The 20,718-nt window shown below is 39.6% G+C and overlaps 1 protein-coding gene across 1 annotated transcript in view; it reads left to right on the top strand.

Moving 5' to 3' along the window:
- The window catches only part of HAS2 (hyaluronan synthase 2), a 30,682-nt gene extending 20,380 nt beyond the window's left edge, over positions 1-10,302 (top strand). The window contains exons 3-4 of the mRNA XM_019459935.2: positions 5,432-5,533; positions 7,372-10,302. Of these exons, the coding sequence (XP_019315480.1) occupies positions 5,432-5,533; positions 7,372-8,301 (1,032 nt within the window). The 3' untranslated portion in view covers positions 8,302-10,302. The remainder of the gene's footprint in view (positions 1-5,431; positions 5,534-7,371) is intronic.
- Positions 10,303-20,718: the final 10,416 nt, after the last annotated feature.

Here is a 20,718-nt window from a genome sequence, read left to right as displayed (position 1 = left end):
GTTAAGGATTGTCATAATCCCTGAGGTTATGGGTTTACTTAGGGAGTATAAAAGTGTAAAGCTTATTACCTTAAACTAATAATACACTTCTCTACAGTCCTTTGTAAATTTACAAGGTACTTTGATATGCAGTGTCTCACTCCAGTACCATGATGATGGTAAGTGGCTTGTTAAAGGTCACAGAAGTAGTGAGAAATAGGACCCAAGACTTAATTGACGCTTCTTGATTCTGAGGGCATTTATCCTTATAATAGGCACAACTTGACAAAAGGAAAAAAAAAAACTACTTGATTAATGTTTCACACTTTTTATGCTGTTACTGTTCTTTATAACACATGACGATGGAGGCACTGGGGATTTTTTATTTTTTTGTTTTTTTAAACGTTGGTTTATTTTTGAGACAGAGACAGAGCATGTAGAGGGGAGGGGCAGAGAGAGAGGGAAACACAGAACGTGAAACGGGCTCCAGGCTCTGAGCTGTCAGCACAGAGCCCGACGCGGGGCTCGAACTCGCGGACCGTGAGATCATGACCTGAGCCGAAGTCGGACGCTTAACCGACCGAGCCACCCAGGCGCCCCAGGATTTTTTTTTTAATCCACTAGAATTAAAATTGGGCTTAGAACGTATTTAATCTCAACTTAAAAAAAATTTATGAAAGAGAACCCTCCCCCTGCAACCAATTATTTTAGTCCCACGGTTGGCAAACTCTGCTTATAAAAGTAAATATTAGGTTTTGCAGGCCATATGGTCTCTATTACAACTATTCAACTTTGCTGTTTTAGTGTGAAAACAGCCATAGATGACATGAAAATGAATATGCTTGAGTTCCAATACAACTTTATTTATGGACACTGGGATTTGAATTTCATAGAACTTCCATGTGCCACAAAATATTATTTTTTAATTTTTTCAATTATTTTAAAAGGTAAAAGCCATTTTTAGCCCACAGGCCCTAACAAAACAGGTGGCAGGCTAGACTTGGCTTGAAGACCTAAGATCGTCAACCCCTGGCTTATTTATTTATTTTTTTAATTTTTAAAAATGTTTTCTTTATTTTTGAGAGAGAGAAAGAGACAGAGAGAGCAGAGGAAGGGCAGAAAGAGAGGGAGACACAGAATCTGAAACAGGCTCCAGGCTCCCAGCTGTCAGCACCAAGCCTGACACAGGGCTCGAACTCACAAGTCAGTCGTGAGATTGTGACCTGAGTGCGAGTAGGAAGTAGGATTCTTAACCAACTGAGCCACCGAGGCATCCCATCAACCCTGGTTTAGATAGGAAGGAAAGGGGAGGGTGTTCCTTCTTGACTGCACTGGGGAAGGATGAAGACGGAGGGACGATGATCTTATGCACTTTAGTTGGATTCTGTGGTTAAGACTGAGGTGGCTGGTTCCTCCCAAATGTGTCTTTTCGCCTTGACACTTTCCCACTCGTTTTAGTGAAAACTTTGCTTCATTTCCATAACTCCTAGTGAGAAATCCTATGACTAGTGATGATGTGGTTTAAACAAATTACAGTTGAGACATTCAGTGTGGACAGTGAGGTGTTTTGATTTGTTCGCTAATTGTTTCCTGTGTGCAAATCATGGCCTGTAGTTTGTCCCCAGGTGAGGTCAAGCTCTGCGTCAACTGGTGTTTGTCCCCCACCGTTTCTAGCCTAGAGCTAAATAGCCAACATTTATGAAATCACATACTTATTATTAATTGGTGGGGAGACAACTAGAAAGGCTGTTCCCACTCTACGGATTTTCAGAGGGACTAAAGTTACACTCTTGATATACTAATAAATACAAACTATTAGGTCGATGAACATACATACTGACTGTCATAAGTGATGGCTTTCTAGCTGGCATTCTGTCACCAAATAACATCCAGAAGTTGGACCTCTTTTTTTCCTTTCTCCTCTTTTTAATATGGAATGCTTCACCCTGCGTGTCCTCCTTGCTCCGGGCCATGCTCGGCTCCTCTGTAGTGTTCCACGCTTCATTTATGTGCTCCTGAAGCACCTAACAGAAATCGAGCTTCTTTAAAGCTCTTTGATCCTGCCACTGCAAAACCCTTCCCAGGAGATTTCTGGGAGCTTTCCCTTCCAACACAGTTAAACCCACCAGAACAGTCTCTCTCTCTCGGAGAACTGCTGGCTCTTTGCAGTTGGAAAGTGGGAGGGGCAGGACCAATTTAAACATTCAGAGCCTCAGAAGTGTGGTTCAAGGTCATTTCAAAGGGGCGGTTCCCTTGGCTCGCCCCTGCTCACAAGCAGGCGGAGTGACTTGCGCATTAATTCTAGATTGCCCCTTCCTGTTGTTTTTAGTCTTATTTTAGCTTTCTGGTTTTACCTTTCCCAGCCTGAGTCAATAGAGGTGGGTGTGGCCATAAGCTCAGGATGCTGGAGCTAAAGGTGGGTCGAACTCTTGCCCCCACCCTTCTACCCGTATTCCAGGCGGGACAGGCTTGCAGCCATCCATGTACAAGCCAGTGGTAGACCAGGCACTCAGAGAGGCAAAAACGTCACTTTGGCTGAAATTTGTTTAGGCTGCTTCTGAGGCTTGCGTCCAAACCCAAGTATTAGTAAAATCCTACTTTCTACATTGAAAAACTAATGCCCAGCTCTTGCCTAGATAAAGTGAGATCATGCCGGATCAAAAGAGAATACTAAAAAACAAAACAAAACGAAACAAAATAAATGGTTTTATTGAGAAAATGAATGGTCCTAAATAACTAGAGTAAAATAAGAAATTCAGATGTTAACCCTAAAATTACTATGATTAGCTAAATACAGAGAGATTATAACTGAATACCCTATATACTTCTTAATTTATAAGATTTTTTTAATGTTTATTTTTCGAGAGAAAGAGAGAGAGAGAGAGAGATCGCGCACGTGCATGCATGCACGTGTTCTCGAGGTGGGGAGGGGCAGAGAGAGAGAGAGAGACAGAATCAGAAGCAGGCTCCAGGCTCTGAGCTGTCAGCACAGAGCCCGACATGGGCTCGAACTCACGAACTGCAAGGTCATGACCTGAACCAAAGTCGGACGCTTAAGCGGCTGAGCCTCCCAGGCACCCCATATAAGTTTCAATCATGCATTTAAATCGCTATTTTACCAACGTTATTCATTAATATATAATATATATATTTTTGAAAAAAATTAATTTATACTTTTTTCAGAAAAAAATAGCTGTCAGTAAAACTGAGACACATTTTTTAAAATGTTGAAATTCCTTAATTAATTATGTCAGGGACTCATGACAGAGAGAGAGGGAGAGAGAGGGAGAGAGAGAGAATCCCCTTTAACTCAAGACTTTATGCTTCTACAAATTATTTTCTAAATTTTTTTTTCCATTCCAAACTGGTATATGAAATCCCTACTATTTTAATAAAGTAGTATGGAGAACTGTAAAGATAATTACTTTTGGTGTAAATAAATAGGCTAAATATTGATTAAATCCATTCTGGTGAGTCAGACTTGATGGAAAAATAATGGAATTGCTGATAACACTCCAGTCTCTACTAATTATTTATTGTTTGGATGGGGTTGTGAAACTGGTTCATTACATGTCAACCTGATCCATTTTAATCTACTAGGCTTTGCTGTAGTCCCCAGAAAGGAATACCATGTCTTATTGGTATTAATCAGGGATGGGGAGGTGGGGGCACTTCTCTTATTTCCGGTTTTCTTTGATCATGTGGAAGAAGCTCTATCCACAGGTATAGCCTACCTGCGGGAAAGGTGGTAGCATTTCTCAGCTGTCTCACTCCTCCCTCCCTAAGAGAAGTGATTTAATCTGATTGGCGAGTCCAGGAGAAGGGGAGCTGGCTCCTTCTTACCCATTCCTTCTGGGAGTGGGTGGCCACCAAGGAGCTGACATCGGCCAGACCTTTGGAAGGGCATGCACTTTATCTGTAAGAGGAGGCTGCCCGCACTTAGGTGCTGTTTGGACTTGATAAGTCTGTCTAATACTGGAAAATGTAATTAGGAAGGCTGCTATTCCACAGGGTATAAGCCCTGTGCTCTGTATCAGCTTTACGATGATACCAGGGATATTTTGGTTTCTCATCTCCCTTATTCTTCTGTTTCATTTTCCAGTTGGCTCAGAAATCAGGCTGGAAAGAAAAGTATTTGTAACCCAGCCCCCTTGGGCCTCCAACAGGAATGTTCGTCAGAGGTTCACTAATATAGACTAATCCCAATAATTTTCTTGAAGTCATAATTTGGTTTGGTTTCAGAATTGCTTTTTTGGACCCATATAAAGATTTAAAAAAAATTTTTTTTGATCTTTATTTATTTTTGAGAGAGAGAGAGAGAGAGAGTACGAACAGGGGAGGAACAGAGAGAGAGAGGGAGACACAGAATCTGAAGCAGGCTCCAGGCTTGGAGCTCCGAGCTGTCAGCACAGAGCCCGATGCGGGGCTCAAACTCATGAACCACGAGATCATGACCTGAACCGAAGACGGACGCTTAACCAACTGAACCACCCAGGCGCCCCTGAAGATTGTTTGTTTGTTTGTTTTAATTTTTTTTTAACATTTATTTATTATTGAGAGACAGAGAGACACAGAGCATGAGCAGGGGAGGGGCAGAGAGAGAGGGAGACACAGAATCCAAAGCAGGCTCCAGGCTCTGAGCTGCCAGCACAGAGCCCAACGTGGGGCTTGAACCCACAGACTGCGAGATCATGACCCGAGCTGAAGTCTGTCGCTTAACCAACTGAGCCACCCAGGCAACCCCCCTGAAGATTGTTTTTAAGAACAACTATTAGCAGGTCTAGAATGACTTCAGATAATTTACATTTGCTTTTATGTACAAAGGGCTGGATGAATACTTGATGCTTTTGGATAAAAAGGTGGTCTGCGGATATGCTACCTCCCTTTCTGATGCTGTGTCAGTTGCTAAGTCCTGCTCTTATGGGCAACTTGCTTCAGAACTATACGACCGAATGGAGGAGAATGGCTTTCCTGTCTTCTAGTTACCATATGAAGATAGGAAGGAAAGTCGCTGTTAAACATGCCTCCCTTTCAATACACTCTTAGGATTTTATGACCATCATTCAGACCTGAGGGATAAGTTGCCTAAAGGAAAAAAAAAACAAAAACAAAACCCATATATGGTGACCAACCCAGATGTCTACTAAATCCTGGAAAACTGGGATGTCACCTGGGAGATAAGACTTTCACTGCCATGATGAGGAACATCCATGGTAAACCAAGACGAGCTGGTTAGCCTACAAGACCTACCTAGCACGTCACTTCAGCTGTTCTAGCCAGCAATGCCATTTACTTCAATACTGAGCTCGTTCTTTGTATCGATTGTGACATAACGAACGGCCATCCCTTGCAATAAATAAGGCTGAAGACATAATATATATGCCCAATTTTGACTGTATTGACTACACTCCTACTTCTTCCTTTAACTCATTTTGTACCTTTTTCTTCACAGGTTTGTGATTCAGACACCATGCTTGACCCTGCGTCATCTGTGGAAATGGTAAAAGTTTTAGAAGAAGACCCTATGGTCGGAGGTGTCGGGGGAGACGTCCAGGTGTGTAAGCCTTCACTTTCGGCATGAGTCGCTTTTAGTTATACTCTTACTCGTTGATTCATTGAACACGTATTTATTACACACCAAACTCTCTGCCAGATGTGGCTTTTGGTGCTAGAGACACATTAGTATGTGCCTTGACCCACTTTATTGCCTCTTTCCTTTCCTAAATTGAAAAAAAGAATTAGGGTTTCTTTGTTTAACCCTGGAATGTAACCCTTGTTTGCTGTGGCTGATAAGTGATATATATTTAATTTAAATGTGTAATGATTTCTACCGTATCTTCTTGAACCATAACTTAATGTTCTGGTAAAATCTGATGTTAGAGTTCATTTAGCTGTGAAGGTAAAAAAAAAAAAAAAAAAAAGGAAGAAGGGCAGATGATGGATTCTATATTTTATACCTATGTATTTAAAAGCTGGTCAATATATGCTTGATTAAAAATCCAAATTGGAATACAAAGAAAAGAGAAGAAGCGAGTCAAATTTATACTGGTAAGAAAGGCAAAGGAATAATTAATAAGTGGATTTTCTGATTAGATTTATTTCCCACTATTTTTTTTTGTTTTGAGAGGGAGGAGGGGCAGAGGGAGAGAAACAGAGAGGGAGAATCTTAAGTAGGCTCCAAGCATGAGCCGGAATCCAGAGTCGGCTGCTTAATCAACTGAGCCACCCAGGTGTCCCCCTGGTAATTCTCTTTATTTCCCAGTATTTGCTATAAGTGGAGGAACAGGTAAACAAATATTAATGAAGGCTACTTGGAATATGTGGGATTGGAAATGAATATATATGTGAATATGTGAAAATATGTGAAGATTAAAATGAGCGCTCTGTAGGGGCTCCTAGGTGGCTCAGCCGGTTAAGCGTCCAATTCTTGGTTTCGGCTCAGGTCATGATCTCACAGTCTCATGAGTACAAGCCCCACTTCGGACTCTGTGCTGACAGCGGGGAGCCTGCTTAGGATTCTCTCTTTCCCTCTCTCTCTGCCCCTCCCCCACTTGCACTCTCTCTGTCTCAAAATAAATAAATAAACTTAAAAAAAATGAGTGCTTTGCAAACACGTGATCAGATTTTGGCAAAAGGTGAGAAGCACGTGGAAACTTGACTTTACAATTTGGGTTCTGCGTTGCTGTATAACCCATTTTACACATGGATGGTGTCACTGAAGGCAAAGACAATGCCTGGAACAGACAAAGAAACAGCCTGGTGATAAAAGAGGAAGCATGCAAAATCTAGATGAGAACTGAACAAAACTGAGATGAAAGAAAGAATTTAGAAATATTGCCAGGAAAAGGTGCTAATTTTCAGTAGCTTTTGCATAGAGCATTATTTCAGGATTTAAGTTTTGGGGTAAGGCCAGAACAAGCAATTTATCACTGGCATTGTGTAAAAGAGAGAAAGAAGGAGAAGGAAAATTAATAGAATTGAATGAGTTGGAAATTAACCAGAACAGGAGAGAAGAGGACTTAAAAACCTTCAAGTCTTAGATGGTAGGAAAGAGTGGGAAACTTTAGGATCCGAGAACTAAAGCCTAAAAATATTATAGCATAACAACATGAAGGACAAAAAGCAGCAAAAAGAGGAGAGAGTCATGAAGTAGAAAAACTATTGCTCATCAAGGAGTCCCAATGCATGGACACAATTGATCAGACTAATCTAGTAACATAGGATCAGGGAAAATAAAAGATAACTGTGTCAAAAGGAAGAAGGATGCTTCGTAGGAGGATCAAATAACACACTTCGCGCTGGGCAGTAACCTCACAACAGCACAGATTTTGTTGGTATTTTAGCTAAGGCTTACCTTTATTCTTTTTTTTTTTTTTTTTTTCCTTCTTGCAGATTTTAAACAAGTATGATTCCTGGATCTCCTTCCTCAGCAGTGTGAGATACTGGATGGCTTTTAACATAGAAAGGGCCTGCCAGTCTTATTTTGGGTGTGTCCAGTGCATCAGTGGGCCTCTGGGAATGTACAGAAACTCCTTGCTGCATGAATTTGTGGAAGACTGGTACAATCAGGAATTTATGGGCAGCCAATGTAGTTTTGGTGACGATCGGCATCTCACGAACCGAGTGCTGAGTCTGGGCTATGCAACAAAATACACAGCTCGATCCAAGTGCCTTACGGAGACACCTATAGAATATCTGAGATGGTTAAACCAGCAGACCCGTTGGAGTAAGTCATACTTCCGAGAGTGGCTGTACAATGCGATGTGGTTTCATAAACATCACTTGTGGATGACCTATGAGGCAGTTATCACTGGATTCTTCCCTTTCTTCCTCATTGCCACAGTAATCCAGCTCTTCTACAGGGGAAAAATTTGGAACATCCTCCTCTTCTTGTTAACTGTCCAGTTAGTAGGTCTCATAAAGTCATCCTTTGCCAGCTGCCTTAGAGGAAATATTGTCATGGTCTTCATGTCCCTCTACTCAGTGTTATACATGTCAAGTTTACTTCCGGCCAAGATGTTTGCGATTGCCACGATAAACAAAGCTGGGTGGGGCACATCTGGAAGGAAAACCATTGTTGTTAATTTCATAGGACTCATTCCAGTATCAGTTTGGTTTACAATCCTCCTGGGCGGTGTGATTTTCACCATTTATAAGGAATCTAAGAAGCCATTCTCAGAATCCAAACAGACCGTTCTAATTGTTGGAACGTTGCTCTATGCATGCTATTGGGTCATGCTTTTGACGCTGTATGTGGTTCTCATCAATAAATGTGGCAGGAGGAAGAAGGGACAACAGTATGACATGGTGCTCGATGTATGATCTCACGTTGTTTGACGTTTGCAGTCACACACGCAGACACACACAAAACCTTAGTTCCTCTCGTGGCATCAGATAGTGCCACCAAAGGAGACATATCACTGCTGCTGGGACTTGAACAAAGACATTTCTATGGGTTTATTTTGATTCTGCCAAAGTAAAACAAGACATCAATGAGAAGAAACTCAGAGTTTAACCTGTTATTTCTATGAAAATGGGAAACATTCTTTGTTTATGCACTTTTTCCTTACTGTACATCCGCCTAACAGTGTTTGCCCTATATACCTCACTAGCCATGCTTTATGTGGGTTATCATGGAAGAAAAGGATTTTGGAAACTCAAGGAAAAGTTCTTTCAACGTATACAACCTAACTTATGGACTGTGTTGATAGCTAATTTTTTTTTTTTTTTAGAAAGGATTTTCTGTTTAACTCTACCAAATGAAATGCCAAAGGAAATTTTAAAGGCCGTTGGCTGTGCTGTATTTTTATATAACTGTACTGTGTTTTAAAATTTTGTATGCCAATTTTTAAAGCAAATTTTGCATATTCTATATTTTACTTCTCTGCCAAAATACACCTGTTCTTTTTTATTATTATTAAAATAGGTTCTGAAAAAATTCATACTTAAAAAAAAAAAAATCTACCCAAAATGTGAAGCTTGGTTGACTGATGTTGTTCATGATAGAAAGAATAAAATATTTCTCTCTCTCTCTCTACCTTTTAAAATGGAATAGTTTCTTTCTGTGAAAAATATTTAAACTTTCAATATTTTAACTTCTTTTCATTTCTTTTAGAAAAGGCCAATATACCTGTCACACTTTGGAAGTAGAAATATGTACTTAGGTGTACAAAATAAAAGGAAAATCAGAAAATCAAGGCCAAAGGGGTAGAAAAGTGCAATTTTTCATAAGATTTAAAAAAAAGAAGGGAATGCTAGTCCTTGAAAGAAAACACTAGGCATCAGCACTGGACAAAACATGGGTATCAGAGATTAATAACCTTTGGGGTTTCTGGCAGTGTTTTCTCAGGCTGAGTACAATGGAAAGTGGAAAAAAATTATCTGTATTATTTGGACAAACAAATACAATGCAGTTCGTCATTTTGTTCTGTGGCCTGAATTCACCAGATGCTGTCCACATATTGAACATAATTTACTGGTCTTTTTTTTTTTTTTTTCCAGCTTACCAGTTCACTTTACATGTTACCATGAGGTTTACACTGGTGAGTTGGATACATTTTAATAAGTGTAAAGCCTATAGATATGAACATTGACACATTTAAGTTCCTCTTCTACTTTCTAGGGAGGATTTTTTTTCTGAATTTATGCAGATAATTGCTTCATCTGTCTTGTTATTGGCCTACCTAGGTATGTTTACATAGTAAAAATAATATCAAGGTTTAATAAGTATATCAAGAATTGGCACATAAAAGAAATTGATGGACCAGGTACCCCTAACCCGGCTAATTTAGCTACTCCAAGGGCCTCAGTTACCCAGTTTGACATTTGACATGACCCATCTTGCCTTGTAGCTGGTGCTGTGTAGACCTGTGTTAAACACAATCGAACACATGAGTCGTCGCATAGAAAATGTTGTGACGAGGCAGAGTGTGAATGTGGCAAAGCGTTCAACTATGTGCCTCTGTCATTCTGCTTCCTTTCCGTGCAGATGCCTACGTTCCATCTGTCCTGCTTAAGAAAAAGCTGCACATTCTACCTTCGGAGTACAAAAGGTACATACCATTCTGCAACTCAAACTCACTGATGGGAGAGTTTGTGGGAAAAAAACACAGCATGCCAATAAATGAAACTAAAACTTGAGTTTGCCTTTTTAACTATTTATGTTCTAAGTTAAGCTTTGATAACTTTCAAATGTCAAATTCTCTCATTCTTATAAAAGATTGAATTAATTGCCTGTATTTATTGTAGCAATTATTCAATGTATTTCCAGTATAGGATGTATAGTATAATTGATTTTTTGTAAATAAAATATTTTTGATAAGAGTATTGCCTTTTTTTCTAAGGGAAGGGGAAATTTCAAATGAAACAAAACCTCTGTTTTCCTGATGGTAGTGGAATAGATTTAAGAATGAGGTATATAGAAAATAAACAAACATACTTGGTAAAAGGTAATAGAAATCATTTCATGTTACTAATGATGAAGCAGAAATCCCTCAAATTAGTGTGGTTTGGAAATCTGGAAAACAGAGGAGCGAGAGAGAGAGAGAGATTCAGTTAATATAATCTTGCCTTTTCTTTAATCTTATATTTCCCTTGGAAGCATCCCAAATTTAGACAAAAATTATTTTATTATAATAATTTATCATAGTGGAGAAAAAAATCACAGATTTTCAGAAAATTCATAAGCAACTTTATTATTATAAATAATAACAAAATCTTAAAAATAACTTGAACTCCAATAGAGGGCAATAATTAAATGAATTATGGCATTTTCAAACAATGTAACATTATTGCCCATTAAAATGTTTTCAGAGAACATGAGGATATTGGAAAAATGTTACATTAAAATTTTATAACCATTTTGTACAGTAACATCTCAAATTTGTAAAAAGAAACATGTTTAAATATCATCTCTACTATTGGGAATATCACAGGTTTCTATACTGTATACATTTGTGTATTTTCCAAATACCATGATCCTGTATTGTTTTTATAATCAGAAAAAGGACAATAAATATTGCTTTTTTAAAAAAAGTGGGTCGGGGCATCTAATAGCATTTCCTGGTTTGAGGAACTCTGATGCTAATCCATTTTGCCACTCATCCCTCAAATTCATCTTGCTTCCTGATTTTATTATTTAGTTCCTGAGAATCTCTCATTACTTTGGCACAGTTACATTATACACACACACACACACACACACACACACACACACACACAATATAAAACAACGTTAAGCCACTGACCATTATTGCCACTCCAGTGATGGTTCTAATCTCAGTGACCAGTGATTCACTGATAAAGTCACTTGGTGCTCTGTTAGAGGCTGGCAAAGTTAACATAACGAGCCAGTATACAGGGTAGCCTTTTCTGGCTGGGTGGTCTGTCATGTGACCACTCTTCTCTTCTTTTGGACTACAAAAGCATCCATAGGCAATATGCCAACCAATGCGTGTGGCCAGCTTCCAATAACACATTATGGACACTGACGTTTGAATTTATAATTTGCATGCATTTTGAAGTATTCTTTTGAATATTTTTTAGTCATTTAAATATCTTAAAACTATTCCTAGTTTACCAGCATTACTAAAACAGGCAACGAGCCAGATCTGGCCTGCCGGCCATGGTTTAAAGACGCTTATTACTCTATAGGAATCTACTGACTCATCTGTACCATTAAATACACCAACATCTAAGTTTCGAGCACATACCATGCATCAGGTACTGCCAGAGCACATTGTACAGACGGGCTATTTTAGCTCTATCAGTCTGAAGGGGTTCCACTATTTTTGCCACTTACAGGTGAGGAATTTGAGGCTTAGAGTTGATATCTTGAGACCATAAAGCTATTAAATTGTGATGGTGGAATTTAGGTCCAGGCATTCTGATGTCAGAATTACCTTTTAAACAGTTTATACTCAGGGTGCTGTCCGTGGTTCAGCAGCACAAGCAGCGCCTGGAATTTGGTTAGAAATGAAAATGCATGGGGCGCCCGGGTGGCTCAGTCTGTTAAGTGCATGACTCTTGATTTTGGCTCAGGTCATGATCTTATGGTTTGTGAGATGAAGCCCTGTACTGGTCTCTGTGCTGGGCGTGGAGCCTGCTTAAGATTCTCTCTCTCCTCCCTCTGCCCCTTCCCCTGCTTGTGCACACACTCTCTCTCCCTCAAAATAGATAAATAAACTTTAGGGGGAAAAAAAAAAGAAATGCAAATGCGTGCCCTGCCCCAGACGCACTGAATCAAAATCTTGGGCTGGGCCCCAGAACCTGCTTAATAAGATTCCTAGATGCGGGCACCTGGGTGGCTGAGTTGGTTAAGCGTCCAGCTCTTGGTTTTGGCTCAGGTCATGATCTCACGGCTTTGTGGGTTCAAGCCCTGCTTCGGTTTTCTTTCTCCCTCTCTTTGCCCTCCACCACTCGCACTGTCTCTCTCAAAATAAATAAATACACTTGAAAAAAATTTTTTATTGTTTATTGACTTTTAAGAAAGAGAGAGAGAGAGAGGGAGCATGAGTGGGAAAGGGGCAGAGAGAGACAGACACACAGAATCCAAAGCAGGCTCCAGGCTCTGAGCTGTCAGCACAGAGCCCAATTCAGGGCTCCAACCCAAGAATGTGAGATCATGACCTAGCCAAAGTTGAATGCTTAACTGAGCCACCCAGATGCCCCAATAAATAAATAAACTTAAACAAAAAAAAGATCTATAAATGATTTTACTCACATTAGAGTTTGAGAAGCATTGCTCTAATCTAGTGTATTGGTTTCCTCAGACTAAGTATCATCCCTATGATAACTATCATTTCAAATATTTGCATTTTCCTGTTGAGCTTTCTACATTTAGTATCAAATATGGATGTTGGCAGATACCTGGTTTTTTGTTTGTTTGTTTTTTTACGTCTATTTTTGAGACAGAGAGAGACAGAGCATGAACGGGGGAGGGGCAGACAGAGAGGGAGACACAGAATCGGAAGCAGGCTCCAGGTTCTGAGCCATCAGCCCAGAGCCCGACGAGGGACTCGAACTCACGGTCTGTGAGATCATGACCTGAGCTGAAGTCGGACGCCCAACCGACCGAGCCACCCAGGCGCCCGGCAGATACCTGGTTTTAATGAAGTTTACTGAGCACCTCTTATGAGCCAGAAATCAAAATTTATACTCAAAGAGGTTATAATTGAGTAAGAAGGATATGGTGATTACACAAACATTTGGTGCAAAATGGAATAATAAAGGTGTAAAGAATGGCATGGGGATATAAAAAGAAGGAATGAGGTGAATGAGTAGTTCTGTAAAGATAGGCTTCAACATAGTGTGGCACTGGGGTGATTCTTTAAGGTTGTGTGGCTTTATGGGGACTGAAGACTTTCCAGATGAAAAGAATGTGGTGTGATTTTGATATGTGTTCCTTTCCACAGAATTAACAAGTTTAATTAAAGTGTGGGCAGTATTTAACCAAGAGTTCAGATTTAGCTATAGAAAGAACATCTGAAGGTACATCATAGAAGACCATAACCCAACAGGGAGAAATACTAGGATGAAGTGTTTGAATGTGATAGATCACGGTACCTGCGGATAATTTTGGATGGGGGTCTAACATTGCAAACTGAGCTACATGGTGGAGGTTTGGATTTGAACGTCCCACATAAACAAGTATGATTTGGTTCACGTGTGCTTATAATAAACTGGTATTGCTCTTCCAGGCACTTGGCTCCTTTCATCCTGTTCCCTGTAGGTCTCCCTCCAGGTATCCAAATACCATCTTTCAGCTTCTTTCATATGCCGTATAACCAGCTGGTCACAACAACCATTTGATTCCTGCCCCCTCCCTTGCCATGTCACTCAACTTCGTCTCTCACCCTACTTAAGACATTCTGTATATCTTGCCTGAACTGTTAAAAACACTTCCTGACTACCTCTTTTCCTCATTTCTGTTTCATCCAATGGAGTCTCTACATTTCTGTCAAACTTCTCCTAAGACCTAACTCTGAATAAAAGGTTTAATTTCATCTCATTGTCAGCAAGATAAAAAAAGCATTACATCTTTACGAATGCATTCAAGGCTAATGATCTGTTTATGTCCTCTCTTGCAGTCCATAATCCTACTATTTTTTGTGGTCCCACTAAAGTAGTGTTGCTCCCTCGTGTACACATGTTGCTTTTTACCTTAGTCAAGTTTCTTTATTGCAGACATTCTCAGAAACCTCAATGTGCTGATGAGGTTTATGAATCTGTAAGAGAGGCTCATCACATAAAGTTCCTACACTTAGATGACTATGGCATCCATTCCATGGCGATGTTGACTAACGTCTGGATTAACATTGTTATCCTGCAGTATATAGTTTAGGTAACGCCAGTATATAATTCCTGACACCACAAGTTGGATTTGTGTTCTTTCAAGATCTAGAAAAAACATGCAAAGCTTAAAGCTCCTTATTTCTTGAGTAATCAGCTCCAGGTGTGGAGACATCAGGGGTTAAGGGGGAGAAGCCTTCAGGTTCATTATGGCTCAGCCTGTGGGCTACAGAAACAGGCTCTTCTCAAAAGAGTTCAATTCACCCACTTGCTGTCAGAAAGCTCTCCCTGCTCTGGCTTCAGCAAACCTAGGTGACATGTTTTTGCTCTGCTATTTAGGGCAACAAGAAGTTCAATCCTGATCCGTTGGGGAGACATGCAATGAGTAGGGAGCCTATTCTCTGAAAGAATTTGGCATTGTATAGAGAACTGACTGAAAAGAGGCACAATTACTTTATAAGCCAAAGGGAAGGTTGCCTTTTATCTTGGATTGAGTTGGTTGTTGGGAGGCAAAATCAAACACATTCATCTCTTAACCAGGTCAGGATAGAATCACAGTTATACATGTTTACTCAGAAGGAACAGAGGCATGAGCATGTCACGTAGGGACACATCCCGCTTTTCTAGAAAACACGTGATGTGTCTCTTCAAGTAAGACAAAAAAAAAAAAACAAAAAAACCATAAACGAAAGTTTTAAGGATATAAAAATCTTGGAAAAAAAGGATCTCTGGGATCAAAACTGAGTGGCTGTTTAAGTGAAGCTCTCAGTATAGTCACAAAAGGAAACTTGAGGTTCATTCAGTCCAACTCAGTTGCCTCAAATCTTTGGTGGAACGAGGCAAGGACCTAAAGAAAGAGAGGGAGAGGCAGGCTCCTTATCTCAAAGGAATCAAACTGCAATTCAGTTATTTTAGCACTTTGCTCAAGGTTGCACATCTGGCTACAAATCTGGGTTTCTTTTATCCAGATGTTTTGGCCTGCTTTATACTGCAGAAAACCTCAAATTAGCGATTTCTGGGCAGCTACTCTACTCTTACATCTGACATTTTGAGGCTATTCTTAGATCCATTCCCCTCAAAAGGGGTTGTAAATTATAAGCTTTGATATTTGGATTTTAAATAAAAACCCACCCTGGGCAGTCTACAACAATACCTGAAATTTTCAGCACTGTTAAGAAAGATCTTAACATGTCAAAAATGGATATTCCAAAGTTCTTGCCCTAAAACAAATTTTTGCCATATCACCCACTTTGGAAGTGCATAAGGCCAGAACAAGTGTGGAGGTCTGACTTATTTTGTATTTGGGCTTTGGTTGCAGATTGACTTAAACTTGAGAAAATTATCCCATTTCTTATTTTCCTCATCTGGATAATGGGGGTGACACATCTCAAAGTTACCGTGTCAAGACAGCCCATGAAAAGTACCCTAGGAAAGAAAGTTGCCACAGAATGGAAGTTTAGTAAAATTTTCTTTTCTTTCCCCCCTCCTTCCTAAGCAACTAACTTTAATGCAACTAAAGCAATGCTCCTTTTCTTAATTTGTTTCCTTCACTTGCTCCCTACTTTCTTCTTAAAATTTCTTTACACAGCAAACCACTGAACAAAGGGCTGGGACGTTTAGCTCAAATACCAAGGAATTTTTCTTCTCAGGGATGCATTTTATCTTTATTTTGTTTCCAGGTTCATAATTCACGATGGTACAAATTGACTATCACGTGATGAGGCAGCATCAGCTTCTCCGGGCCTGGGAACTTAACAGATACGGCGCACTTTAAATTCTGTTTGTGTCTCTTTCACGGTTGGTGTTTTTAATTTTTAATTTTATTATTTTTTTATTTTTAAAATATTTTTATTAATTTTTTTCATGTTTATTTATTCATTTTTTAATTTATTTTGAGAGCTGCAGCCACAAGCAGGGCAGGGGCAGAGAGAGAGAGAGAGAGAGGGAGAGAGAGGATCCCAAGCTGTCAGCACAGAGCCCGATGCCCAGCTCTTTTTTTAGACCTTGACCTGAAGTGTAAGACCCTCAGAGCAAATGCCTCATGTGTGGCCAGTACACAATTCATTCTCCCTGTGAGAGGGTGAGTTGAAACTTTTCTGGTACCACTGAAATGGGATCGGGCATCCGTTTCTGGACCTGCCATGATTTCAATCTTGCAAAAGCCACCAATTCCACTGGTTGTGTCCTTCAACGTACCTCAAATGTGCATTTTAAATCACCCAATTGTTGGTTTCTATATGCCCTTAAGATTTCTTCTAGGAATAGGTGGCCTTCTTTTCCTTTAGACACAAAGCAGGTGAACCGTTATAATTGCCTAGTATGTTCTGACTTTGAGAAGAGCACTCAATACGATTTTGTGTCTGACAAAATAAATGTTTTGAAACGTCTAGAACAGGGTAGATGAGAAGTGGGAAGAGCATGGCGTTGGCATCAGATGGATTTGAGTCCTGCCTCCACCATATTCCGGTGGACTCTTAGTGAAAACCCTAGTTTTTTTCATTTGTAAAAGTATAACAACTCCCCTCCACAAACCTTATAAGGCTGCTGTTGGGGTCAATACAAATAATGGAAGGGAAAGGCCATCGGAAATTCAGAAAAATCCTTCAGATTTGAGTTCCTGTTAGTTCTGAGCGTCAAGAGGCATTCAGATTTTTACCATGGCTGAAGTGAGATTAGGGCCCTTAGTCTTAATGGACACTTTCTATCCTTATTGCTACACCCTAGTTGCACTGCCATCATCTTGTGCCTGTTGTCACAGACATCCATCTGTCCTCCACTCTCGCTCCTTGTTATTTTTCCATGGAGTGGTCAGTGGGAGATCATGTCACATGCCTGCTTAGAAGCCTTCAAATCCTTCAAATGTGTCTTATCTTGAGATACTATGCTCCACAAGGTCCTTCATGATTTGCCTTCTGTTTCCATGACCTATTGTTAAATTCCCATCTTTCTTCCTTAGTATACAACGCACTGGAACTCTTTCTGTTCCTCAACCAAGACAAGTTTGTTTCCACTTCAAGATCACTACCTGTTACTATTTATTTTGCCTAAGAACTTAGCATGCTTGGTTTCTTATTTAGGTCACCTCCTCAGAGAGGCCTTACTTGATTCTGCTCCCTAAAGTGACAACTCCATTCCTAGTCACTTTCTAACACATCATCCTGTGATTTTCCTCAACACTTTAACCATTAATGGAAACTAAAATATTTATCGATTTGTTTACTTGACTGTTGTCTCTCAGCTTCTAGAATAAAACCCAGAGAGCAGGGGTATAGTCTGTATTTCAGAGCCTAGAACAGTGCTGGATAGATAGAAAGTGCCCAGTGAATACTGCTAAGTACATACAGGTATAAAATAATGGTGCTAAATGCTCAACTTTCGTAAATCTTGTACCTGCTTGCTCCAAATTGAAGCATAGCACAGGTAACAGAGGACATCAAGGGTATAAAGAATGGCTCATTTGTTATTCAAATTTTAAAAAGGGATTTTCCTCTTCTCTGCTGTTCATTTCCATGAAGCAAGAACTTACCCCACATGTTAGACCCAAGGAAATACTTGAAACTGTGTGGCTTGGTCATATACAGACTGCGGATCTAAATTTTTTTTCCCATGTTTTAATCAATATTGCATAGATGTGGATTTAAGCACACAAAGAGGGTTTTATGTTTTTTACTCTTTTTGATAGCCAACAACCTTCTTTTTATCTCTGAGTATCTGGAGAAGATAACTTTAAAAAGGGAAATACGCTACTTCTGTGTGCATTGATGACCACAGCTATTGCTTGCCTAATTTTCAACTCCACCCAGGAGAAGTCCCACCCAGTCTTGCCAAGAATCTAGGAACTGGATGGTAATTTGGAACCAGTACTAGTTTTCCCCGAGTATATTTTTGGCAGAAGAAACAGCTAGAGATTAAGGAGTGTGAAGAGGGCTGAAAGCTTCCATTGACCTTCTGGGGCCTTGATTAAGGCTGCTTATGTTGCCGTGACTCCATCAGATGGCCACCTTCCAAACTGTTCAAAACATTACTTCTGGGCATATAGAGCTGATATCTCAGTGCAGGGATAGAAGCCCAGCCTGGACAAGGTCCAGTTAAGAAAGCATCTCCATTGGAATACTATCTGGCAAGGGACAAATCCAGTGATGCCATAGGCATTATCTGCCTTCCCTTTCCATGCTTGAATCATTTCCTTCATAGACCAGATAACGAGCAGTCTACAGAAATATAACTGAGTGAGAATCTGTATATAAACATTGAACTATTTCTTCAGAGTTGATTTTGTCCAGCTGAACTTCTGGAGTCAGACAAATATGGGCCCCAGCTATAATCTCATTGTCTCTTTCTACCATCATGAATGAGAACATGTATGGACCAGCTTCTTTGTCTTATTTTGTTTAGTCTAAACTCACTGATAAATTCTTTTTTTCCTGTTTAAACTAAGTTGACAGATGTAAATCGTACGGTGGATGGAGGCTTTGATTGGGGGTAAAAATTAGTAGACAATCACTTTAATTCAACTGATTCCTATTCATGACTATTTCGCCAGTCCTGATTAGTTCACTCAACTTGTCACGTCATCCTGTGAAGTAACAACCTCTGTGAAGCCCTTTGGTAGTCGCTAAACTCCATCTGGGAGTCAGTGACTCCATCTTTTATTTCCAAATGGCACTTGTATTTTCCAGGAATAATGCCCTTAATATAAAATACTATATTTAATGATTTAAAAGTTTCTCTCTACTTTCTAACAGGCCGTGATATGCCCAAGGAGAAGGGCTGAATCTTACTCACCTTTTTCAAAAATATTTTTTAATGTTTCTTTATTTTTGAGAGAGAGAGAGAGAGAATGAATGGAGGAGGGGCAGAGAGAGAGGGAGACACAGAATCTGAAGCAGCTCCAGGCTCTGAGCTGTCAGCACAGAGCCTTACGCGGGACTCGAACTCAGGAACAGCAAGATCATGACCTGAGCCAAAGTCAGACATTTAACCTACTGAGCCTCCCAAGTGACCCTCTTACCTTTGTAAACATATCTTACCTCCATGAAATGCTTATTGACTGAAGACTTTGTATTTGCTGATCATGTGAGTAAATAAGTCATCAAGTGAGTACATAAGAGTTATCTTAATTTAGCAAAAAATACAGAATCCTTAAGTCAATGACAAGTACATTTTGGTTGAGAGCCTACCAAATGACAAGCAGTTTTAAATAAACGATTTCATAAACACTGAACAAGCCTATAAATTAAACATTAATATCCTCCCCCGCCTTTTTTTTAGTAAAGAAGGTGTCATGAAACATAGGGTTGAGGGAGTGAATGCCAAATTCAAGATATCAAAACCAGGAAAGTCTCTCACTTAAAACAAATTTGTTCACCAAGTGGCCAAAATTGTGTTTTACTGAATTTAATTAATAGAAATCAAGCTAAGTGGCATCAACAGAGATATCCCTCAGAATGATGACATTTGCTCTTCATCTTCCATAATAACCCCATTGTATAGATGAAGAAATTGGGGACTCAGCAATATAAAAAAATTACTAAAGTCTATAATGAGGCAGCATTAATTCAAAACAGATTTATTTCCTTCAAGTCTGATGCTCTTTCCAATTTCTCATAAGTTCCTTACAATTGTTTTCGTCTATAAATTCTAATAGTATTACATTAAATCATATCTCAATAAACACATTTTTGTGGGGTGTTAAAATAATGGAGTCCATTTATGTTACTCTGATTACCAAAAAACAAAGATATGTGTTTATCTAACAATATGCAGCTTAGAGAATCTAAAAGGTTGATGCATCTAAAATTGGAGTGGTTAAAAGCATAGATTTTGGACTAATTTGGGGCCAAAGGTGTGAATTAGAATCCCAGCTCTGCTATTCATAAGATGGGTGACACTGAGTAGGTCACACAGACTCAATGAGGCTAAATTTCCTCCTTTTTAAATAATCTTTTTCTTGATTGCAATGGAACAAGGCTGGCTAATCAAAGCAGAGAAGGAATGTGCTGGAGTTGCCAAAGAGGAAAGACCAGAGAACCAGGTAAAGAGGGTGGAGACATTAAAGGAGAATTCTCATCCTGATTCTTAACTCTTTTCCATGCCCACCTCCCACAAGGAATGACCTTCAGCCCACTTTCTTTAAATTATCACAAGGGATATTCTGATTGGTCCATGAGTTTATTCTGATAGGTCACATGACTACTTCTTGGCTGAAATTGTGCAGAGCTCTTCAATAGCCATTGCCATCAATTCCGTACACAATGTAAAGGAGGTAATTCTCCAAAAGGTAGCACAAATCCTTTTATCAAAAACAAAACAAAACAAAACGAAAACAAAAAAACCCCATACAAGCAAAAAAATCCCAAAAAACCCCAGGAGTCCCTAAAACAATAGACATCTAAGGAACTCCTTCATAGGGTTACTGTGAAGGTGGCAATCAGAGGGCAGGAAATCAAA

This window comes from Panthera pardus, unplaced genomic scaffold (genome assembly GCF_024362965.1).
Source record: "Panthera pardus isolate Hobbes unplaced genomic scaffold, ASM2436296v1 HiC_scaffold_7, whole genome shotgun sequence".
NCBI lineage: Eukaryota > Metazoa > Chordata > Mammalia > Carnivora > Felidae > Panthera > Panthera pardus.
This window is presented reverse-complemented; position numbering and strand designations above follow the sequence as displayed.